At 35.6% G+C, this 24,253-nt stretch overlaps 1 protein-coding gene across 4 annotated transcripts in view; it reads right to left on the bottom strand.

The window, feature by feature from the left end:
* LOC149788425 (protein DD3-3-like) overlaps positions 1-24,253 on the bottom strand; it is a 77,411-nt gene that overhangs the window by 31,733 nt on the left and 21,425 nt on the right. For all 4 annotated transcript variants that reach the window (XM_089974407.1, XM_089974408.1, XM_089974405.1 and 1 more), the window contains 3 exons: positions 12,693-12,885; positions 4,190-4,356; positions 3,090-3,234 (listed from right to left, as the gene is read on the bottom strand). In XM_089974407.1, the coding sequence (XP_089830533.1) occupies positions 3,090-3,234; positions 4,190-4,356; positions 12,693-12,885 (505 nt within the window). The remainder of the gene's footprint in view (positions 1-3,089; positions 3,235-4,189; positions 4,357-12,692; positions 12,886-24,253) is intronic.

Below are 24,253 nucleotides of genomic sequence, written 5' to 3'. Positions count from 1 at the left end.
CAGACAGCAAACATATAAAGTCTGACAAGTTTATCTGAATTAAGAGTCCTAATATCATGAAATTCATCTGCAGGACAAGATTTTGTATTTGATCTGTAAATAGATAGATTTTAATAATGAAAATGTTTACACTGATCTGAATCAGATAACCTAATCATACACATACAGCTTCATGAGTATTAGTAATGGGCATTGTTCAAACTGACACACAGATGTAGATTTATTTTTTCTTAAGCTACAGATTAAGTACACCTGCATTAAATTTATAAAACCTGAAAAATATGGACACAACTCAAAATATTTTGTCAAAATATGACTCAAGTTTTATTTGAAGACTTGAATTTTTTAAAAAATTAAAAATATATAACAAAATCTTGATGAACTTTCCTCAAGAAATAAATGAATGAAATTAGTTCTTATCTAAATTATAACAGTGTAACTTCACTTTTGCTTTATAAGATAGGAAGTTAACTATGAATAGGTAAACACAAACTGGTGTGAGTGTGTTAGGTTCAATGTCCAATTGTACTGTCAAGAATAGCTTAATTAACATGTAGATAGATGTGGAATGGCAATATTGTCTGACATGTAGATATATGTGGAATCGCAATATTGTCTGACATGTAGAGAGATGTAGAATGGAAAACTGTATGACATGTAGATAGATGTGGAATGGCAATACTGTATGACATATAGATAGATGTGGAATGGCAATACAGTATGACATGTAGATAGCTGTAGAATGGCAATACTGTATAACATGAAGGCAGATGTGGAATGGCAATACTGTATAACATGTAGGCAGATGTGGAATGGCAATACTGCATGATGTAGATAGATGTAGAATGGCAATACTGTATAACATGTGGATAGATGTGGAATGGCAATACTGTATGACATGTGGATGGATGTGGAATGGCAATACTGTATGATGTATATCGATGTAGAATGGCAATACTGTACAACATGTAGGCAGATGTGGAATGGCAATATTCAATGACATATAGATAGATGTAGAATGGCAATACTGTATGACATGTAGACAGATGATGAATGGCAATACTGTACAACATGTAGGCAGATGTGGAATGGCAATATTGAATGATATATAGATAGAAGAAGAATGGCAATACTGTATGACATGTAGATAAATGCGGAATGGCAATACTGTATAACATGTAAATGATGTGGAATGACAATACTGTATAATATGTAGATAGATGTGGAATGGCAATACTGCATAATGTGTAGGCAAATGTGGAATGGCAATAATGAATGACATATAGATAGATGTGAAATGGCAATACTGTATGACATGTAGATAGATGTGAAATGGCAATACTGTATAACATGTAGGCAGATGTGGAATGGCAATACTCTATACTTATAGATAGATGTGGAATGGCAATACTGCATAACATGTAGATAGATGTAGTGTGTGTGTGTGTATGTGTGTGTAATTTTGATTTTCAATGTAGCTTTAACAATTTTTCAGTCATATCGCTACGATGTCTGCAGTGTGGTAGTTTATAGTTACGTCTAGCACTGGGGCATCATGCCACAGACATGTAGCATGATGTCCCACCCAGTCACATTATCCTGACACCAGGCCAACCAGTCCTAACACTAACCTCTTAATGCTGAGCGCTAAGTGAGGCAGCTGTTAGTACCATTTTGCAAGTCGAACCCACAACCTTCTGCATTTGAGGCAGATGCTCTAACCACTAGGCCATCGGAGCAGTGACAGATGTGGAATGACAATACTGTATGATGTAAATAGATGTAGAATGGCAATACTGTATAACATGTAGATAGGTGTGGAATGGCAATACTGTATAACATGTCGATAGATGTAGAATGGCAATACTGTATAACATGTAGATTGATGTGGAATGGTAATACTGTATTGATGCAAAAACAGGGCTTCCTAAGAGATGTGTTTCATTGAGTTATGGTTCATGTAATACGTACACATGCACATACTCTTGAAAGCTTTTTTGAGTCCTTGAGACCCATATTTTCAATGCACAGGACAGAGAATCTTCGCTAGCCAAGGTTTCGATATGATAATCCCATCTACACCTTGGCAGATCAAACAGATATATCGGTGCTTTTTCCTAGCGACCTCTATTGGATTTCATGAGTTGCTTCCCTTAGTATGTAATACAAACTAACCAATAGCATGGTGCATGGTACAATGGCCGAAAATGGTGGATGCAATTGAACTAAAAAGGATACCTTGGAAGTTTAACATTGAAAGTATGAGTATGTATCAGAGGGAAGCCATTACAGGTGTATTTGAGTGAAATGTATTAGTGCAAACATGACCCAGCACTAAAAAATTGCTTATTGATCAACTCATTCAAGTTGTGTGTTCCACTTGTCTCGATCAGTGTTCAAATTTGAACAACTTAATTTTGATTGGATGCAGTGGCTTGGCGTTGCATCTAACAAACTTTACAAACCTGAAGCACAATTTTATTGACTCGATATGCCAAGGTGTAGATAGGGTCATCACATTGGAACCATGGCTAGCGAAGATGAGAACAGAGCTGGTGGGAGAGCAGGGATCTTAAATGGATGGCAAGTGACTGATATTGATCATATTCTCAACACACAAAACAGTGTTGGTGGGGAGCAGGGATATTAAACAGATGGTGTGTGACTGTAAAATGGGGACCCTATTTTGAACATACACAATACAGTGTTGGTGGGGAGCAGGGTTCTTAAATGGATGGTGTGTGACTGTAATATGGGCACCATCTTTTCAACACATAGGACAGAGTTGGTGGGGGGCAGAGATCTTAAATGGATGGTGTGTGACTGTAATACGGGGACCATAATTCTACCCATCAGTCTGGTATCTTTACAGTGTTATCAAATTCCATATTCTGATCACAATACAAGATGGTGGAGTGGGAAGAGATATGTTTTTTTTACCACAAACAATCTTAGTGCTTTAAGTCAATAGTCTGTGTTTTCCAAAACAAAAAGAGCTTTTCAGCTGCATGTCCAATGCATTTGCAGTGCACAGAATAAGGGGAGAGCTAGAGGGTGTTCAGTGGGGATGGTGTGATGTGCTGTGTTACCGGGACCATGGTGCTTCCTGACAATCTGGTTTCTCTAAAGCCACTAGACATTCTTTCTGCTCTACATCCTCAGCATCATAAGGAATGGCCCAGATGTACCTCATGCCATTCCTTGTCCCGACACAGGTTGCCTCAGAGACATAACCTAAAACAATGTACAGGAAACAAGTCACTTGAACATCTGTTAAAGTTTGAATAGGTAATCAAAAAAAGGTTGTCTGTCATAGAAGTCAATCAAATAAAAAAAATATCAACTGGAAGAATATATTTTTTAAAATTTTCAATCAATTAAGTTAAATTACATGTTAAGCTCTGCAATAAAGATTTATCTGGTTACCATGGGTTATCAACTGTCTAGACATTCTTAGATCCTACTTACACCTAACTTGAATCAATGTTTGAAATTTTAGATTTGAAAGCTCTTTCTTAAATGATACCTCTCAGCTACTACAATTGTACAGAATCCAGAGAAGAATAGAACTTGGATTTGTGGTTAATGATTTTGTGGATTTAACTATATTTTTCAGCACATAATAGGCTATACATGGTAGCCAGTACATTTGGTGGAGGAAGACACTGAAAACTCGTGGAAGAACCACCGACCCATGGGAAGCTAATGGCAAGCTATCTTACCTACCCGAATTGGTTGAGCAGAAACTCAAACCCTCACAAACAGAAGTGAGATGTAAAGGTGTGTGCCTTGGACCACTCAGACACCCAGGGAAAAAATAACTGTATTAAATGCATCAGTTTAGGTGGAAAATTATGCACTTCCCCATCAATGTGCTGAATTGCAATCATTTTGAACAGATGTAGTTTTTCAACTACTGAACTTTACTCAGGAAATAGCCACCATTTTAAAAGTAGAGAACTGCTGCTGATGTTTGTCATACATCATGCAGAGTGACCTTCCTCCACTAAAACACGTCAAACATCATGTGGAGTGACCTCCACTGACAGATAATCCTCTGCAAATAAACTGTCATAGATTCAGGCCTTAGAAACATTTTGTATTTTAACAGCAGGAGAACTTGTAAAGAGGTTACCATGAATACTTTTTGATGGAAAATAAGTATTCTATATTATCAAAAATAACACACCAGAAGCCTTCTCTAGGTAGTTGCTGAACTGAACCCATTTTCCACCATTAGCCGTGCAGTCCTTCTGATTGTTCCAGCGAGACCAATGCTTGCGTTTTCCACCTGGATTATACATCTCTACACACTCATGATAAGGCTGTGTGTTGAAACTATTGGACTGGTGGTAGCTGTAGAAAAGGATAAATATAAACACATCAAATAGAAGCATGGATTCTGAACCCTCTCTAATATCCCTGTTTCATTTCCAAAAATACAACTAAAGATAACTCAAAGCCCCCTTTCTTTACCAACCATACTCAGAATTCAAAAATGACTCGAAGCCCCTTTTCATTACCAACCATACTCAGGATTCAAAAACAACTCAAAGCCCCCTTTCATTACCAACCATACTCAGGATTCAAAAACAACTCAAAGCCCCCTTTCATTACCAACCATACTCAAAACTCTAAACACATCATCAAAATAATACCCTTGTACTATACTGTGAATCAAACAGTACATCTCATAAAGTGTTTGACATCTAATTTAACACTGTCCCATAATCTGAATTTTCCTTGGAAATAACAAAACCGCTGATACCCAGGGCATGGAAGAGGGAGCTACTACTACTACTACTACTACTATTAATAATAATGATATTTGGTGCAAAGCATTGGTTCAAAAAATCAAGTTTTGAAAGGTGAACCCCTGTATACAAATACTAAGTTTGGATTTCACCATGGGTGGTTGTAATTGACAGATATGATTATATAATAGATACAAACTATAAAAAAATATACAAATATAGTTTTGTTAAGGATTCACAGGGCTGAACAAATCATATAACCTGATGTCTGACAGAAATGAAATTCTTGGTTGTGTTTTCTTAGAAGCTTGTCTGGGTTACGTCAATGTAAAAAAGCTGGACAACTTTATGTTTCTGACTCTGATTCAAAGCCAGCATATAAATTGATCACTTTCAGTTTCAAATCAGTTGTTTTTACAACCAGATCGCATTGGTAAATGCCAGTAATTTCAAAACAAATTAACATCATGCCATCTACTGTTGCAACACTCTGCAAGAACACCTGCCAACCTACATGTATGAAGCAAGATGTACCAAAATGTTGACACTCTGTAGTGCATTTCCCAGCTTCACTTTGCCATAAAGATCTGCAGAGATGCCATGATTAATTCCCAGCCTTATTTTGCCATGAAGATCTACAGATATGCCACAAGTAACTCCCAGCCTTATGTTGCCTTATTTTACATCACTTACAATGACAAGAATTAATAGTTATAACAATACTCTTGTACCTAATAATACATCATAAGAAACACGCATTAGCTACAGAAACTGAAGAGAATATTTCATATGCTGATCAAAGAGAACTTTGCTTTTCATGTTGAAGCTAACTCTACATAATTAGATTACTTTTCATTTTAGCTGTAAGTGCCTTGGGATTTCATGAGATGAGTCAGCGAGTTAGTACCTGGACATTATCAAATACAGTTTTTGTTATTAGTTATTTTTTGACAGAACTCTGATGACAATTTGTAATTACCCAAGGTGCAAACTGCCTCTATTGTTTTTAGAACTGTTCCACCATCATTGTACATAGACTTCATCAATTTTTTGAGTTATCAGTGACTGCTGTGTTGAGTTAGAAAGTTTGCAAACAATGGCAGTCATTTCAAAGGAATCCCATTAAAGGAACTCGACTGAAATATTGCAAAACCAAGACTGAGATATGGCCAAAGGTTGCTCCATCACTGTTTAAAGAGTGTGCAGTGATTTCTAGGATCAAACTACAACATAAAATGACAGCATCAAATATAGCAGAACACAGGATTCTACAGATACAGAGGCTGTGCCATCACAGTCTGCATCAGCAACAGCTTTGTCATGTGACTGTCATCTATCATCTGAATCATTATGAAGAGCTGATAGAAAAAACACGACCTACATTTCAACTAGGACTGCACTACTACTGATACCCTCACACAAGCAATGATGGAAAAAGTCAGTACAAGACCAAATTTTTACTGGTACAAATGTTGATCAACCAATCTCATCAATGCATGGTTTATCACTTGCATAGAATGGAGGGAAGTATGTTGAAAACAATACTTTATAGTACTTTCTACCATTTACAGGAACTGTAATCAAAATGGACAACATCACAAGTCAACACCACGATCATAGTTCATTCCACTAAGCATCATGAATTTTACCCTAGCTGTAACTCAGTAAATTATCAAGTCAGCATCGGTAAAAACCGGCATATACTGGTGTAATGGAACCTCTGATGACAACAGGACAACAATGGTGGCACACTGATGAACATCTGCTCGAATGAAAAAGACCCAAGCTGCAGATGAATGTCATCCCGAATTGATAAGTTTGTCAGCTAATGCAGGGGTCAAGCTAGATTTGAATTTTAGGGATTAGTGACTTCTCCTTTTGTACAGAACAGTGAGAAGAGAGTGAAACAAGAAACACGATTGTTTCGGTTGTATGTATTTATAAACACATTTGGTAGTTGTATAGAAATTGTCAAATTCCTATGCAGTGTAATTTGACCATATGACTTTAAAAGAGAACATCAGAAGTAATACATTGTAATGAATTTTCACTGAGTAACTAGATTAAAGTATTGTAACTGCAAGTTAAATGCTTAATCAACTACACTTAATTAAGAATTTGTTTTACTTTCTGAAAGTTCACTTTAAAATGGCACTTGAAAAGATTTCTAAACATGTTTGAAACAACCCCATGAGAGCAAATGCACGCCTACAGTCAGATGATAGTTTGTCCTAATTGCTGATAAAACATTACCATCAGTATTCAAAGACAACTAAATTGAAACAACTATCATCTGAGTGCATCTATTTTAAGAAAGTAACCACTCACTTTCTAGTTTCATTATTTATAAGAGTCCATTGATAGGATTGCAAATTTATGGTTTATTATTTGTCCCGATATGTATAATGTGATGCACTGGTTAACAGTATTTGCTTTACTGCTTTTTCATATTTCCACAAAAATATGTGAAAATGGAAAACAATTTTGACCTTACAGTGCTTTTCAAATTCCACAAAACAGCATTGCCCCATATGCTTCTGACCTACATAATTGCATTTTAAAGCTAAATCTTCAATAATATTCAGACTTTGCTTTCTAGGAACTGCATATTTTCTTGAATATATGAAAACAGACCGTCTAATAAAGTGGTACTTCCCAGACACAATGATGTCTGTCATTATTTCTCCACGAGATGTTCACTTACAGTTTCAAATGAGTTTATGAAGAAAATAATGTACACACTGCTGTTGAAATACTCAGATCACCAATTCTATTCTCAAAACACAAACTGCTATTTGCATACTATTTTGAAATAGAAGTTTTCAGAATTTTGTCATTAAATGATAACTGCAGAAATCAGGTAGTAATAGTTGCTAACTTACTCTGTAAAGGGTTAATGGTCAATCATCAATCACAACACATGCCAGTGAATGTGCAAGAGTTTGTCAGCCAAACTGATATCAACACAAGCTATCAAAACACATGCCAGTGAAAGTGCAAGAGTTTTGTCAGCCAAACTGATATCAACACAAGCTATCAAAACACATGCCAGTGAATGTGCAAGAGTTTGTCAGCCAAACTGATATCAACACAAGCTATCAAAACACATGCCAGTGAATGTGCAAGAGTTTGTTTGGCAGCCAAATTGATATCAACACAAGCTAACAAAACACATGCCAGTGAATGTGCAAGAGTTTGTTTGTCAGCCAAATTGATATCAACACCAGCTATCAAAACACATGCCAGTGAATATGCTAGAGTTTGTCAGCCAAATTGATATCAACACAAGCTATCAAAACGCATGCCAGTGAATGTGCAAGAGTTTGTCAGCCAAACTGATATCAACACAAGCTATCAAAACACATGCCAGTGAATGTGCAAGAGGTTGCTTGGCAGTCAAACTGATATCAATACCAGCTATCAAAACACATGCCAGTGAATATGCTAGAGTTTGTCAGCCAAATTGATATCAACACAAGCTATCAAAACACATGCCAGTGAATGTGCAAGAGGTTGTTTGGCAGCCAAACTGATATCAATACCAGCTATCAAAACACATGCCAGTGAATATGCTAGAGTTTGTCAGCCAAACTGATATCAACACAAGCTATCAAAACACATGCCAGTGAATGTGCAAGAGGTTGTTTGGCAGCCAAACTGATATCAATACCAGCTATCTGAAGGCTTGATGCCAACATTTCACCTCAAGCTACAACACTGGAACTAACCTGGCTAGAGCAAGGGAGCATCTCAAAAACTATGGCAACTCAATGTACCTCTAAAAAATCATATAGAAAAGTCATTTTTGTTTTACAAACAAAAGAAGGTAAAGTTTAGAATTTGTTAGGTGACTTTGATAACAACTTCACATGGTAGCATGAACCCTGCTACTGTACAAAATTTAAAGTCAGTGTTGGCAAATTTCACACCAACTCCACAGCAGATACACTAAAATTGGAGGAACTGCCACAGAAAACATGCTTGGGAAGAAACTGTTGAACTTTACAAATAGAACACTTTTTGTTCCAGCAGTGATATCACTGAAATGAAATAGATGATTTCAAGCACAGATCGTAATTTTGTGGCATCACAACTAAATTTAACTTTGGAAGCTGAATGAAGGAAAGGAAATCTTGAAAGAGCTCACTGAGTTTTATGAGGTACAGGAATGATGTGGGCAACCCATTCAGAAGATTTTGGCCAAAGTTGCAAATGCAAGTTTCTGGATCAAGGTCTCCAAAGATAAATTTAAGGACTTGAGTGAAAAGCATGTATTGCCACAAAATTGCCAAAATTTAGGTATATCCTGGGTTAGCCCCGAGATTTTGACAAAAATGAATAAACACACGAACAAATGGATATAAAGTTCAATAAGTTTCAGGCTAATGTTGTGAAAGCTTGCGTTCCCCTTCTCAGGCTTATGGATTCATTACCGCTAAACATCACATATACAAACATTATCAAGCTGCTTGCCAAGGCTGGTGACATATCTCAAAAAAGGAGAAAAAACTGATCCAAACATATCCATTTATTAAGTTACCAAACACTCTGTGGATCCAAAAATAATGCCACTGACCGCCTGCTTCAAAGTAATCAGGCTTCTAAAGTTAAAAATACTGTGGATGCTCAGCAGATACCAAATATAAACGGTGCTTAAGCAGAACCTAAATCATTTTTATGCAATATTGAAGCTAGGTCTCATAGGGATCAATAATGAGAACTGATGAGAAATGATCAATAATGAGAAAAAAATAAAAACCAGGAGAAAATATACCCCCCAGGGTGACTAGTGAAAAAAGGCAGTGGCCTTCTTGCACACAAACTGTTACAGTTTTTAGAATGAACCAGGAAATATTTTTGCTGGTAAGGTTGGTCCATGTACCATAAAGCAGCAGAAGATGACTTCTGATGCACAGATTTGTACTTAGAATTGTTTTAGACTTAAATTTGATTGCAATCCAGCTACTTAGAATGCTTAAAGACTTGAACTGGATAGCAATCCATCTACTCTGAATGGTTATAGACTTGAACTGGATAGCAATCCACCTACTTTGAATGGTTATAGACTTGAACTGGATAGCAATCCATCTACTTTGAATGGTTATAGACTTGAACTGGATAGCAATCCACCTACTTTGAATGGTTATAAACTTGAACTGGATAGCAATCCATCTACTTTGAATGGTTATAGACTTGAACTGGATAGCAATCCATCTACTTTGAATGGCTATAAACTTTAACTGGATAGCAATCCATCTACTTTGAATGGTTATAGACTCAAACTGGATAGCAATCCATCTACTTTGAATGGTTATAGACTTGAACTGGATAGCAATCCATCTACTTTGAATGGTTATAGACTTGAACTGGATAGCAATCCACCTACTTTGAATGGTTATAAACTTGAACTGGATAGCAATCCATCTACTTTGAATGGTTATAGACTTGAACTGGATAGCAATCCATCTACTTTGAATGGCTATAAACTTTAACTGGATAGCAATCCATCTACTTTGAATGGTTATAGACTCAAACTGGATAGCAATCCATCTACTTTGAATGGTTATAGACTTGAACTGGATAGCAATCCATCTACTTTGAATGGTTATAAACTTGAACTGAATAGCAATCCATCTACTTTAAATGGTTATAGACTTGAACTCGATAGCAATCCAACTACACTGAATGATTATAGACTTGAACTGGAAAGCAATCCAACCACTTTGAATGGTTATCTACTTGAACTGGATATCAATCCACCTACTTTAAATGGTTATAGACTCAAACTGGATAGCAATCCATCTACTTTGAATGGTTATAGACTTGAACTGGATAGCAATCCATCTACTTTGAATGGTTATAGACTTGAACTGGAAAGCAATCCAACCACTTTGAATGGTTATCTACTTGAACTGGATATCAATCCACCTACTTTAAATGGTTATAGACTCAAACTGGATAGCAATCCATCTACTTTGAATGGTTATAGACTTGAACTGGATAGCAATCCATCTACTTTGAATGGTTATAGACTTGAACTCGATAGCAATCCATCTACTTTGAATGGTTACAGACTTGAACTGGATAGCAATCCATCTACTTTGAATGGTTATAGACTTGAACTGGATAGCAATCCACCTACTTTAAATGGTTATAGACTTGAACTGGATAGCAATCCACCTACTTTAAATGGTTATAGACTTGAACTGGATAGCAATCCAACTACACTGAATGATTATAGACTTGAACTGGAAAGCAATCCAACCACTTTGAATGGAATTATCTACTTGAACTGGATAGCAATCCATCTACTTTAAACAGTTATAAACTTGAACTGGATAGCAACTGAAGTACTTTGAATGGTTAAAGACTAAAACTCGACAGCAATCCAACTACTTTGAATGGTTATATACTTGAACAAAAACGCAATCCAATCCAAAATTTTAATCCGAAACAGATTATATTTTCTGACAAAGAATCCACCTTAATTACATCAGAAACTGAAAACATGCTGAATAATGGAGTCACTGAGAGTTCTAAAATATTCATCAGAGATAAATGTGATGGGTTATACTCAACCTGCATTATTTCAACAGACATGTTATACATCACCAAAAATGACGACATTAAAAACTGCATTATACCTGGTTCGTGAAGACTATTACTTTACTTCAATAGGTGCATAGTATTCTATTTCTTTTTGACATTGTGTTTCATGAATATTTATGTTTTCACTGGAAAGGTTAATTGTATACATGCACCAGCCTACTAAATGAACTGTCATCCACACAATGAGAATATACCAAAATCATGAAGCCTATCTTTTCTTACTTGCTCAAAATGGGTTATTTCAACAATATTTATTCTGAAGTTTGCTTGTTTTAAGGTTCAACTTACTCAGACTTTGAAAATAATGTGCAAAAATTTGTGACATTTTATGTTATTTTTATTGTGCAATTTGATGGCTATTTTGTTGGCAATACATCCTGCAAAATCTGTTATTGAACCCACACAAACAATTGACTTTATGAAATTTGTTCTTAGTTCTGTAAACAAAGCTGTTCAATTGACTGAAGAAAAGGCACAGCTAATGGTTGAACTATGAATCTGTGCTGTGCCTGAAAAATATTTGATTCTGGTTAAACAAATCACTCAATCACATTTTTGGTGAAATGTTGCAGATTTCTATATTAAATGATTATTTATCTTCAAAAATTAGCCTTAAATGATATTACATACATAGAATAAAAATATTTGTTAACTGTTTTACATTTTTGTTTGTTTTAAAAGCATTTTAAAAACATTACTGGCTACATCATGCCGAGGAAACGAGACCTTGGTGCCTTTCCACAAGGACACAGAGGCAATAGAATACTTCTGTAAATTCATACTGTTTGTTCTTCAAAGTCACTTCTTTGGGACTAGGGGCTGAAGATAATATTTTCTCAGCCAAAATGCAGCTCAAGTCCTTCCTCTCAGCAGACTGAACAGGCGGCAAAACATAAAAATGTCCATATATAAATTTCAGGAATTAATGAATGCTATTATTTATATAAAATATTATTCCACACCCATCTAAACACTAAAGGTTTTGAATGAATTGTTTTTCCTAAGGAGCAGAAGATAGTGTTATGACTCTGACTGCATTGTTTGTAGCTTCACAAGACTATGCCATCATGTTGGCAATTATAGTAAATGTCATACAGGTCATTTCTGTTTTCAACAGCGATTATTTCAGTAATTGGTGTCAATTTTTAGAATTTTATTCGACATACCTTTAAATGGTAATTTTCAATTTATTTGAATCCTCATACATCAATATTCCTTTAGACAGTCATTATTTACATGGCCCAAGAAGTAACCTAGGGCAAAGTCAATGTTAAAGTATGCAGACATTTTGGGACAAGATCAGAACCCAAACTGTTTGCCAACTATTACCTGCACATGGTTCGATTTTCTGCCAGAATGGAAATGTCCCTCCAAGGGGTGGGATGCCAGTATGGGTGGTAATCTCTTTCCTCTGGGCATTCATAGCCCTGCCTAGTACCCTGGGAATTCTGACGAGTGTAGACTGCACTGCTATAACCCAAACCATTATTTGCATTTAAGTTCTGATCTGCTGTGAAAAGGCCTGCCAAATAAGAGTGTAATCAGTGATTATAACAGCCATTATAAACATTAATTATCAAACAGACATGCTATTAAACACACACGTACATACTGTGACAGGACATAAATTTAGACATAAAGTAATAAAGTATACATGTATGTAATAGCATACTCAAAGACACTTGAAACTGAAACTTTCCCTTTCCACCCTTATGCATATTCAAGACTGAAAGTTTTGCTTTCCACCCTTATGCATACTCAAGACTGAACTTTGCACCCTTATGCATACTCATGGATGCTTAAAACTGAAACATTAACATTCCACCCTTATACATATTCAAGACTGAAACTTTCCCATTCCACCCTTATGCATATTCAAGACTGAAACTTGCCCATTCCACCCTTATGCATATTCAAGACTGAAACTTTCCCATTCCACCCTTATGCATATTCAAGACTGAAACTTTCCCATTCCACCCTTATGCATATTCAAGACTGAAACTTTCCCATTCCACCCTTATGCATATTCAAGACTGAAACTTTCCCATTCCACCCTTATTCATACTCAAGACAGAACTTTCCCAATCCACCCTTATGCATACTCAAGGATGCTTAAGACTGAAACATTCCCATTCCACCCTTATACATATTCAAGACTGAAACTTTCCCATTCCACCCTTATGCATATTCAAGACTGAAACTTGCCCATTCCACCCTTATGCATATTCAAGACTGAAACTTTCCCATTCCACCCTTATGCATATTCAAGACTGAAACTTTCCCATTCCACCCTTATGCATATTCAAGACTGAAACTTGCCCATTCCACCCTTATGCATATTCAAGACTGAAACTTTCCCATTCCACCCTTATGCATATTCAAGACTGAAACTTTCCCATTCACCCTTATGCATATTCAAGACTGAAACTTTCCCATTCCTCCCTTACACAAAGACTGAAGCTTTCCCATTCCACCCTTATGCATATTCAAGACTGAAACTTTCCCATTCCTCCCTTATGCATATTCAAGACTGAAGCTTTCCCATTCCACCCTTATGCATATTCAAGACTGAAACTTTCCCATTCCACCCTTATGCATATTCAAGACTGAACTTTCCCATTCCACCTTTATGCATATTCCAGACTGAAACTTTCCCATTCCACCCTTATGCATATTCAAGACTGAAACTTTCCCATTCCACCCTTATGCATATTCAAGACTGAAACTTTCCCATTCCACCCTTATTCATACTCAAGACGGAACTTTCCCAATCCACCCTTATGCATACTCATGGATGCTTAAGACTGAAACATTCCCATTCCACCCTTATGCATATTCAAGACTGAAACTTTCCCATTCCACCCTTATTCATACTCAAGACAGAGGGGCCCCGAGTGGCCGAGTGGTCTAAAGCGCTCTTCGTTACGGATCACTGCCATCTCACCTCTGTCTGCGGCGGTTCGAGTCTAAGATTCAGCCAATGTGGGTATGTGAGAAAGCTTGCCAGTAGCTTCTCGAGGGTCGGTGGTTCTTTCCGGGGTTTTCCCGGGTTCTTCCTCCACCATTAATACTGGCCGCCATGTATAGCCTATCGTGTGCTGAAAAATGGCGTTAAACCCCACAACAACAACAACAACAACAAGACAGAACTTTCCCAATCCACCCTTATGCATACTCATGGATGCTTAAGACTGAAACATTCCCATTCCACCCTTATGCATATTCAAGACTGAAACTTTCCCATTCCACCCTTATTCATACTCAAGACGGAACTTTCCCAATCCACCCTTATGCATACTCATGGATGCTTAAGACGGAAATATTCCCATTCCACCCTTATGCATATTCAAGACTGAAACTTTCCCATTTCACTCTTATTCATACTCAAGACGGAACTTTCCCAATCCACCCTTATGCATACTCATGGATGCTTAAGACTGAAACATTCCCATTCCACCCTTATATTCAAGGCATAAGCTTTCCTATTCCACCCTTGTGCATGCTCAAGCTCAAGGCTGGGTCCTTCCTATTTCACCCTTACACGTATTCAAGTTCATGCCAATTACATTTTATATTGAATGTAGCAATATTTTCTAGAATGCAGATTCCTTTTTAAATGTTAGTTTATCCATCTGTCCCCACTTTTTCCCATGAAATGATCTACATGCATCACTGGCCACTGGCTTTAAGAAGTGTCCTCTGTAATCAGCCATTGTGCTTGTTACTGTAGCTTCCTGCAGCCAGTCAACAGCAGTCAGTCAGTCAGGACAGTTCACACTGATCAATGTCATGCTTCAGAAGTTTCAAGATGAACATTAATTATTGAAAGAAAACATAAAAAAAACACACACCTTAAAACTAAACAGATGTTAGTTGGTCAAACAAATGGACTTAGAAACACATTTGATTTTATGTTCTCATATTATTGCATCTCAGAAGTAAAATAAAAAACAAAATATATCTGGGGAAAATGGGGGTGGGGGTGGGGGACAGAGTATTATACACTCTTTGAATAAGTAGACACATAGACATTTGCTTTGATGACCTTTCAAGGAATGTCAGGGCCCTATTAAATTTTGGAGAGAGAGAGAAAAAACACTGATCTACCCCTGAATATAATCACTGGGTTTTTTACCATTTTGAGATAAGCTGTTTAACTTAAATTTAGATAAAAGGTCAAATGGCCTTGATGACCACCTAAACTTTGCAATATGCAACTACCTTTATCAGTCGACTTAGAATATGGCTGATTTTATTTGAGAGTATGATAATTATTTTTAATGTTCATCTATACAGTACTGAAGTCTGCTCTATGTCTGTAGCTGTTCATGCAATAAATGAAGTGATTTTTATGAAATTGTAACAGTCTTCGTCATTTTTTTATTAATCTAACATCAAGCACCAACTGAGAAGCGAATTTACTTTGAAGTCTGCCACAATGCATGTTAACAATGCTATGTCAAGAAGGTGCTAAACACCGTTGTTTCTGAATACAAATGGTTCATACTGATTGTGTAAAAACTAATTCTGAACTTGTAATATGAACTGACAGCCTGCATAAAATACTAGGTAAAAGCAAATACATGTCTTGTTCCTGAGAAAAAGTATTGCATGGACATATATATTTGGGTCGCAAGAACTAAAGAGGCTGACCTAGCAGTACATGCACAGTGCAGTGTATATTTCATTGTGTGAGAACATGTTAGGCAAACAATTTAAAAGTGATTGGCAGAATGAAAACTGATAATACTCACGTGAGATTTCTTGTTCAGTTTTTTTTTGGGGGGGTGCTGTTGTTGTTATTGTTGTTATAGGGTTTAATGCCATTTTTCAGCACAAGATAGGCTATATATGGTGAACAGGATTAATGGTGGAGGAAGAACCTGGGAAAACCCCGGAAAGAACCACCGACCCACGAGAAGCTACCGGCAAGCTTTCTCACATAACCACATTGGCCGAGCAAGAGACTTGAACCCATGCAGACAGAGGTGAAATGGCAGTGATCCATGATGGAGACCACTTTAGACCACTCTGCCACTCGGGGCCACCATGGGGGGGGGGTAAAAGCAGAATCTCTCATATTAAAATTATAATAATAATTAAACTTTGTATATTTTATGAAACAGCCTACAGTGTCTCAGTATTCTCTGCTCATAAATCTTTAATCTGTACAACACACGTAATTGCATTTTAGTGGGTGAGTCTTTGAATATTAAATGGAACTGTGTAGAACTTAATAAAAGCAACCATTAATATGTATGTATGTATTGTTATGTATATTTAATTTATATAGTTTGTCATTTTTTAAAAACAATTATATATGCTTACATCAATATGAGTCAAAGATAGTCTTGATTCTGACCATAAACACTTCCATAATGGAAATTTAACATACATTAAGTTGAGAGAGTTTTTCCAGAAAATGGTAACTGTGACCTAGGTCAATTAGTGGGGTATATAACATTATTTACCTAAGAATTATTCATTCTTGCCTTAATATCCAAAGCAGAATTAGTCTTATTCTTGTTTAATTGTTTTAATTTGGTTGGATTTATTTATTTATTCAAATTATTATTCACTGGAGTTACAAAGTGCTTAATAACAGTCTTGGACAAAATCATTAATCTGGGTTTATAGTGAATCACACAAGGACATTTTGGATTATATCACTGTGATACATCAAACCATCACCACATTCCAGGCTATTGACACATCAGAACATTCAAGACTACAGGCATATCAACACATTCAATATCAGACTTTAGTTGGAACACCACTGGAATTCAATTGGAACTATATACCTTTGGGCTTGTGATAGAACTTTTAGGACTATTTGGGATTTACTCACTATACTGAAAGTTCTTTTTAAATTTTCACTCCGTAGTCTAGGCAAATAAATTATTTGTTGAATTTTCAAAACATGTTGGTTTTCACTCTTTTCTGTTACTTAGTTTAAGACCATAGAGTTGTAACAATAGATACAGGTTGCTGGGTTTCTTTTCTTCACCATATATACTGGCCACCATGTATAGCCCATCTTATACTGAAAAACGGCATTAAACCCTACAACAACAACAACAATTACAACAGGAATTACACAATGCATTTTCATGTTCCTTTGAGCTCGAATCCAACCAATGAAATTCATGTTTCCATCCATTATTGAATTTCATGTAAGATTTTGATTGTTGAGATTTTGGTGTTTCAGCACTGGGAGACAATGCACACTTAGATATCTTCACAAACTTCAATGGGGCCCTGAGTGGCCGAGTGGACTAAAGTGCTCACCGTTATTGATCACTGCCATCTAACCTCTGTCTGCGTGAGTTCAAGTCTCGGGTTAGGCCAATGTGGATATGCGAGAAAGCTTGCCAGTAGCTTTTTGTGGGTTGTTGGTTCTTTCTGGGGTTTTCCCCGTTTTCTTCCTCCACCATTAATACTGGCTGCCATGTATAGCCTATCTTGTGCTGAAAAATGGCATTAAACCCAACAACAACAACAACAATAACAAACTTCAAACACCAATAACAAACTTACCTCTTTTATGCACCTGTACTATTTAGAAATGACTAATCCAACCATAATCCATTAACTTGTCTAATCATTTCCAAATTACTTCATGCATACAAATCCATCTCAACAACTTTAAATGCTAAAGCCAAACTGACAGTGTCTAGAGAATCCCCAAAAATGCTAATTACTTCATTCTGCTTGAGCTTTTTGGTAATCCAACCATAATTCATTAATGTCTTTACTCCTTGCCGAATAAGCCTGCATAAGATACTTCACAGTCACATAATTACAGGAAGTCTTAACTGTAAATATACTACATTGGAAGCAAGATGTGAGAAAAAAAGAATTTGCTTGCACAATTTTTTTAATAATAATTTTGAGTACAAAGGAGATCTCAGTAAGTGATGGAATGGATAGCAAACTCCACTCATCTAGGAAAAAAGAAAAACCCTCCCAGCAGAGGTACACATGTACATGGATGTCAGATCAGCCCTGATTTCAGTTAATAACAACCAGACATAAGTAGATTTTGGTGAAAACCTACTGTTGATACTTAATGACTTTCCATCAAGGAAGAGTATTGATAAGATTTTTAAGATGACCCCTGTACTGACCATATTGACATAAGATTGGCACCATTTTCATCAATGACCAACTAAACATAATAACAATAATAATAATAATAATAATAATAATAATAATAATAATATAAATAATAATAATAATAACAACAATAATAAACACTTTATTTTATGAGGGTAACTCAGTATACTAATCACACTAATTATTGGGCCCGGAACTGATCTTAATTTTGATCCATGGTGTTGTTCTTCTGACTTAAAATGAAACACTTCATGCAAATATCTAGGGCAATGTTTGTTCTTAACTTGAACTTTAATATGAAACACATCATGCAAATATTTATGGCAATATTTGTTCTTAACTTGAATTTTAATAATGATTTGTGGCAAGCTAATCTGTATTCAGATTTCAGCCAAATTAATTCCAAGAATAGAGTACCAAATGGCAAAATTAGGATAATTCTTGCTGCCCTTTTTTATGTTTATGGATTGTTTTAATAATACTATCAGTTTTATTTCCCCAAACTGTACAGAAGAGAAAGAATGAATGCATTGTAGAATAATTTCCCATAGATGAGTGGTAGATAATTTTTTATCCTCTGTAAAAGATAAATTCATGAGCTTACTATAAAGCAAGCTTGTTTCACTTGCATGTACCAATCTAGATTCTTATCAGCATGAACTTTCAAACATTTTTCTGTGTCAACATTTTCAATGAGATTATCTTCAATCCATACAGCTCAAGATTTGGATTTCTGTTCACTGATAATCTTCGCCTAGTTCCAAGCAATAATACCCTTGTTGTGTGGAGGATTGATAAATATTTTAATCAGTGAGCAAATATACATAAACTGATTTAAATCTTTACCCAATCATTTGTTTAACACTTTTACATTAGAATCAGGCTTATGCAAATTAGTATCTTCAGCATATGGATCAGTATTTGAATGTTGTACTTACAGCTTCTGTCAGAAAGGTATGATTTTAACCATAGGAGTGATAATTGAGAACATTTATGGTTTTCAAGGTTATGTGGAAGTATATTATGGTCATGAAGTCAAAGAGCATCTTAAAATCAAGGTATAAAGTTCCAGTCAATTCTTTGCTGTCCATAGAAAAGCGACCAGACATTAATTAGTTTTCTTAAAATAGACTGGCAGAGGAAAACAATGATATGGTTGGAAATGTCCTCAAACAGTTTGGATATGGAAGGCATAATAGATATTAGTCTATAATTCTCTGGATTTGGTTTTAAACCCTTTTTATAGGCATAAACTTGGCTACCTTCAGCTGAAATGGCAAGATTACCTTGACTAATTAAGTAGGAAAGAGATAGAGCCATAATATCAGCACATTCATTTAAGATGAATGGAGCTTGGAAATTTAATAACCAACTGTTCAGGAACACTGAGTATACTGATATGGTCAAAAAGTGTATAACTGACACTGTAAATGAACATTATGTAGGGGGAAATAAAGATGACTCTCTCCATGTTTCTCTTTCCTGTAACGACCAAATGTTCTTTGAAATTTTGAAAATGAAAATAAGATCTGAAACTATATGTTATTCTATTAGGAAATCAAAAGAGAAACGGGAAAAATTAAAGAAAATTGAGCAGGAAATAATAGAAATTCAGGGGGGACTGTCGAATAACATAAATGAGGAAATTCTGGAAAATTTAGAGAGAAAAAAAGCAGAATTAGAGGAATCTAGGAAAAAATACATAGAAGGTGTTATATTAAGATCTAAAGCTAGATGGTATGAATTTGGGGAAAAAAGCACAAAGTACTTTTTAAATCTTGAAAAAAGAAACTATGTTAATAAGACAATAAAGGAAATTATTTTAGATGATGGGACAAATATATCTGACCAAATAGATATTTTAGAAGCACAAAAACAGTTTTATATGGAATTGTTCAAAAGTAGAATAGCTCAGCTTGATGACGAGGCTACTCAAGAAACTCGAAATAGATTTTTTGATCACAATATTAAACTTAGTCGAGAGGAAAGAGAATCATGCGAGGGTCTGCTTACAATTAATGAATTCGGTATGTCTCTAAAATGGATGGAAAATGGAAAAAGTCCTGGCTCGGATGGATTCACTGTAGAGTTCTATAAATTCTTTTGGAAGTCTCTGGGGGGATTTATATGTAGATCAATAAATTACGGATATACTGTAGGAAAACTTTCAGATTTTCAGACTCAAGGAGTCATCACATGTCTACCAAAGGAGGAAAAAGACAGAAGATATTTTAAAAACTGGAGACCTATATCACTTTTAAATACTGATTATAAGATTGCTTCGGGAGCAATTGCAGCTAGGATTAAAAAGGTTCTTCCATCAATAATCAGCGATACTCAGAAAGGATATATGAAGGGTAGATTCATTGGAGAAAACACCAGACTATTATATGATATCATGGACCAACTTGAGAATGAAAACAGATATGGTTTATTATTGTTAATGGATTTCGAAAAAGCCTTTGACTCAATTAACTGGATCTTTGTGGAAGAAGCTCTACAATCTTTTAATTTTGGTGATTCCGTTTGTAAGTGGTTTAAACTGTTTTGTAATGACTCTAATAGTTGTGTTATAAATAATGGACATATGTCATCTTTTTTTAGACTTGAAAGAGGATGTCGTCAAGGAGATCCCCTTGCACCTTATTTGTTTATCATTGGGGTTGAGATTTTAGCTATAACTTTAAAGCAAAACGTGGATGTACGGGGAGTAATCTTTGACGCCAGTGAATATAAATTGGGTCAGTATGCCGATGACGCTTTTATTCTTCTTGATGGATCTAGTTTTTCTCTTGAAGCAACTATGAATATCTTGCAAGGTTTCTCTCTATTATCAGGACTTAAATGTAACATAACAAAAACGAAAGCTATTTGGATTGGAAACAGGAAATTTTCTAATGAAAGAATATGTCCCGAAATGGGCCTAATTTGGTCCTCTTCGAACTTTACACTCCTTGGCATAGAATTTTCTCCAGATTTACAACAGATGGTGGAAATTAATTATATGAAGAAACTAACAAAGGCAAAACGAATACTGGCAAGCTGGAGTCAGAGACATCTGTCAATAGTTGGTAAAGTAATTGTTGTAAAGACTCTTGTTCTGCCCATATTCATACATCTTTTTTCAGCACTTCCTAACCCATCAGCAAAAGTTGAAGCAGAACTAAATCGCATGTTATTTAAATTTGTATGGGGTGGAAAAGTAGAGAGAATAAAACGTGATATACTAATTTCCCCAGAAAACGAGGGAGGACTAAATATGATACACATATTTTCGTTCATTAGGTATATTAAGATAAGATGGGTTAAAAGATTGCTGGAAAAGGAAGATGGAACGTGGCAGAACTTAGTCAATACAACTATACTCAGAAATAAAAAGGATATTTGGAATTTAGGGAGAAGGAAATTAGAAGAATTTAGTAAGTTCATTAAAAACAGTTTTTGGAGAGATGTAATTTTGGCAGTATCTAAATGGAAAGAAGAACCGCAAAGTCCTAACGAGTATCTATCCATGAGTATTTTAAATTTTGTCCCCCCTAAAATGATTTATCAATACAAATCCTGGACAGAAGCTGGTTTTGAAATTCTGAACGATCTAGTAGATGACCACGGTAATTTAATACCTTTTGAGATAATAAAACAAAAAACTGGAAGCGATGATTTCTTGAAATACTTCTCCTTAATATCCAGAATTCCTAAAGCATGGAAAGATGCCATAAAAAACCATCTAGTACATAATAATTTTGATAAGCAGGAGGATAAAATAACGAACTTGCGAAAACAAGATTCACTCAAGTATGTTTACAAAGATCTTTTACAGGAAACTAAAAGGCAACACACTGCGAAGCAAGAAGCTTGGATGCAAGTATTTAATAAAAATATAAGTAGTGAGGAGTGGTCTGATATATACAGCCGGGCAAAACGCTGTACCAAGGATACCAAGTTGATCTCTTTTAACTTTAAATTAATCCATAGAATAATCGCTACTAATGATTTTCTTAAAAGAATTAACATATTTGATGACAACAAATGTACTTTCTGTAAGAGTGAAACTGAAAGTATTCAGCATCTCTTTTATGACTGCAGTATTACTTCACAGTTTTGGTACCGTTTTATTGAAGATTTTGCACCTTTTTGCCCAAATATTGTACATCTGTCCAAAAAAGAAACATTTTTAGGAAGTGAACAACTGGACAGTTTGGGTAATTTTCTGCTTATTTTGGCAAAATATTATATTTATACTTGCAGATTCAATATGAAAAATCCTTCTATTTTCGCCTTTAAGCAAATAGTTGTAATGCATAAGAACATTGAAAAATACAATGCTAAGGTAAATAAAAAAGAGGACCAATTTCTTCAAAAATGGACCTCAACAATGAACATTTAACTTGTCTCTGTCTTGATGGTAAACAGGAACAAAATATTGTAATATCACAAAGGCCATGTCACCTAGATTGTGTGCCATATGCATGTGTATATGCGTGTGTGTGTGTGTGTGTGTGTGTGTGTGTGTGTTTGCTTTTTTACTTTCTCTGTAGATTATATTTATTATCCCTAGATTATCTGATAACCAGAAATGTTTGATTGTAAGGTGACCCTGGGATGGTTCCCCGACCCATTGGTCAACCTATTACGGGGTTAATAAAAAAAAAAAAAAAAAAAAAAGATGAATGGAGCTATCTTCGTAAGAAGTCTTCTGTGAAAACCCCATGCTGATGTGACTTTCCATTCAGTCAGAGTCAAAATATATATGGCTGCAGTGGTGGCCATATTGGATGTATTGGATGTCAGATTGTCAGCATTTTCATATAGGACCATTTAGACATATGGAATCTGCATGAAAATCCATTAAGTAGTAGTTATAATAAAATGTCCAACTTGGAACTTGTACCAGACATGTTGGATGTCAGAGCAACAACATCTTATTTTAGGAAGAAGTAGACTGAGGGATAAAGATGTGTATAAAGTTTCATGGCAATCCTACTTGTAGTTTAGGAGTGGCAGTGATAACACAACTTCTGGTAACAGACATACAGACATAGCACAATAAATGAAGGATAACAGACTATCCCATAAGCTATTGCAGTCTATGACCAGAAGAGCTATAAAATAAACCAGTTGAGATGCAGTGAGGCTATATATATATATATATATATATATATATATATATATATATATATATATATGCAGGTCAACACAACATCTGGGATGTTATTCGTACAACATATAATAAGGTAGGGTGAGCCTGATTGTTATTGCTGTAGGGTTTAACACCATTTTTCAGCACAATATAGGCTATACAAGGCGGCCAGTATAAATGGTGAAGGAGGAACCAGGGAAAACCATGGGAAGAACCAGTGACCCATGAGAAGCTACTGGCAAGCTTTCTCACATATCCACATTGGCAGAATCCAAGACTCGAACCCATGCAGATAGAGGTGAGATGGCAGTAATCTGTAATGGTGGGCGCTTTAGACCACTCAGCCACTCGGGGCCCCGGGTGAGCCTAATCTGAATGTTATTTACACATCATATACTGTATTAAATATAGGTGAGCCTAAATTACATGTTATTCACACAGCACATCCTTAATTATAAATCCACATTATTCACACAGCATATCCTTAATTATAAGTCCACATTATTCACACAGCATATCTTTAATTATAAGTTAATTAATCTATGCTTGAATTACACATTATTCATACAGCACATTCTTAATTTGTACATTATCTGTACAACACATCATAAATTTATACAGTATTTGTACAACA

This window comes from Sinohyriopsis cumingii, chromosome 11 (genome assembly GCF_028554795.1).
Source record: "Sinohyriopsis cumingii isolate HCF-2022 chromosome 11, ASM2855479v2, whole genome shotgun sequence".
Lineage (NCBI taxonomy): Eukaryota > Metazoa > Mollusca > Bivalvia > Unionida > Unionidae > Sinohyriopsis > Sinohyriopsis cumingii.
This window is presented reverse-complemented; position numbering and strand designations above follow the sequence as displayed.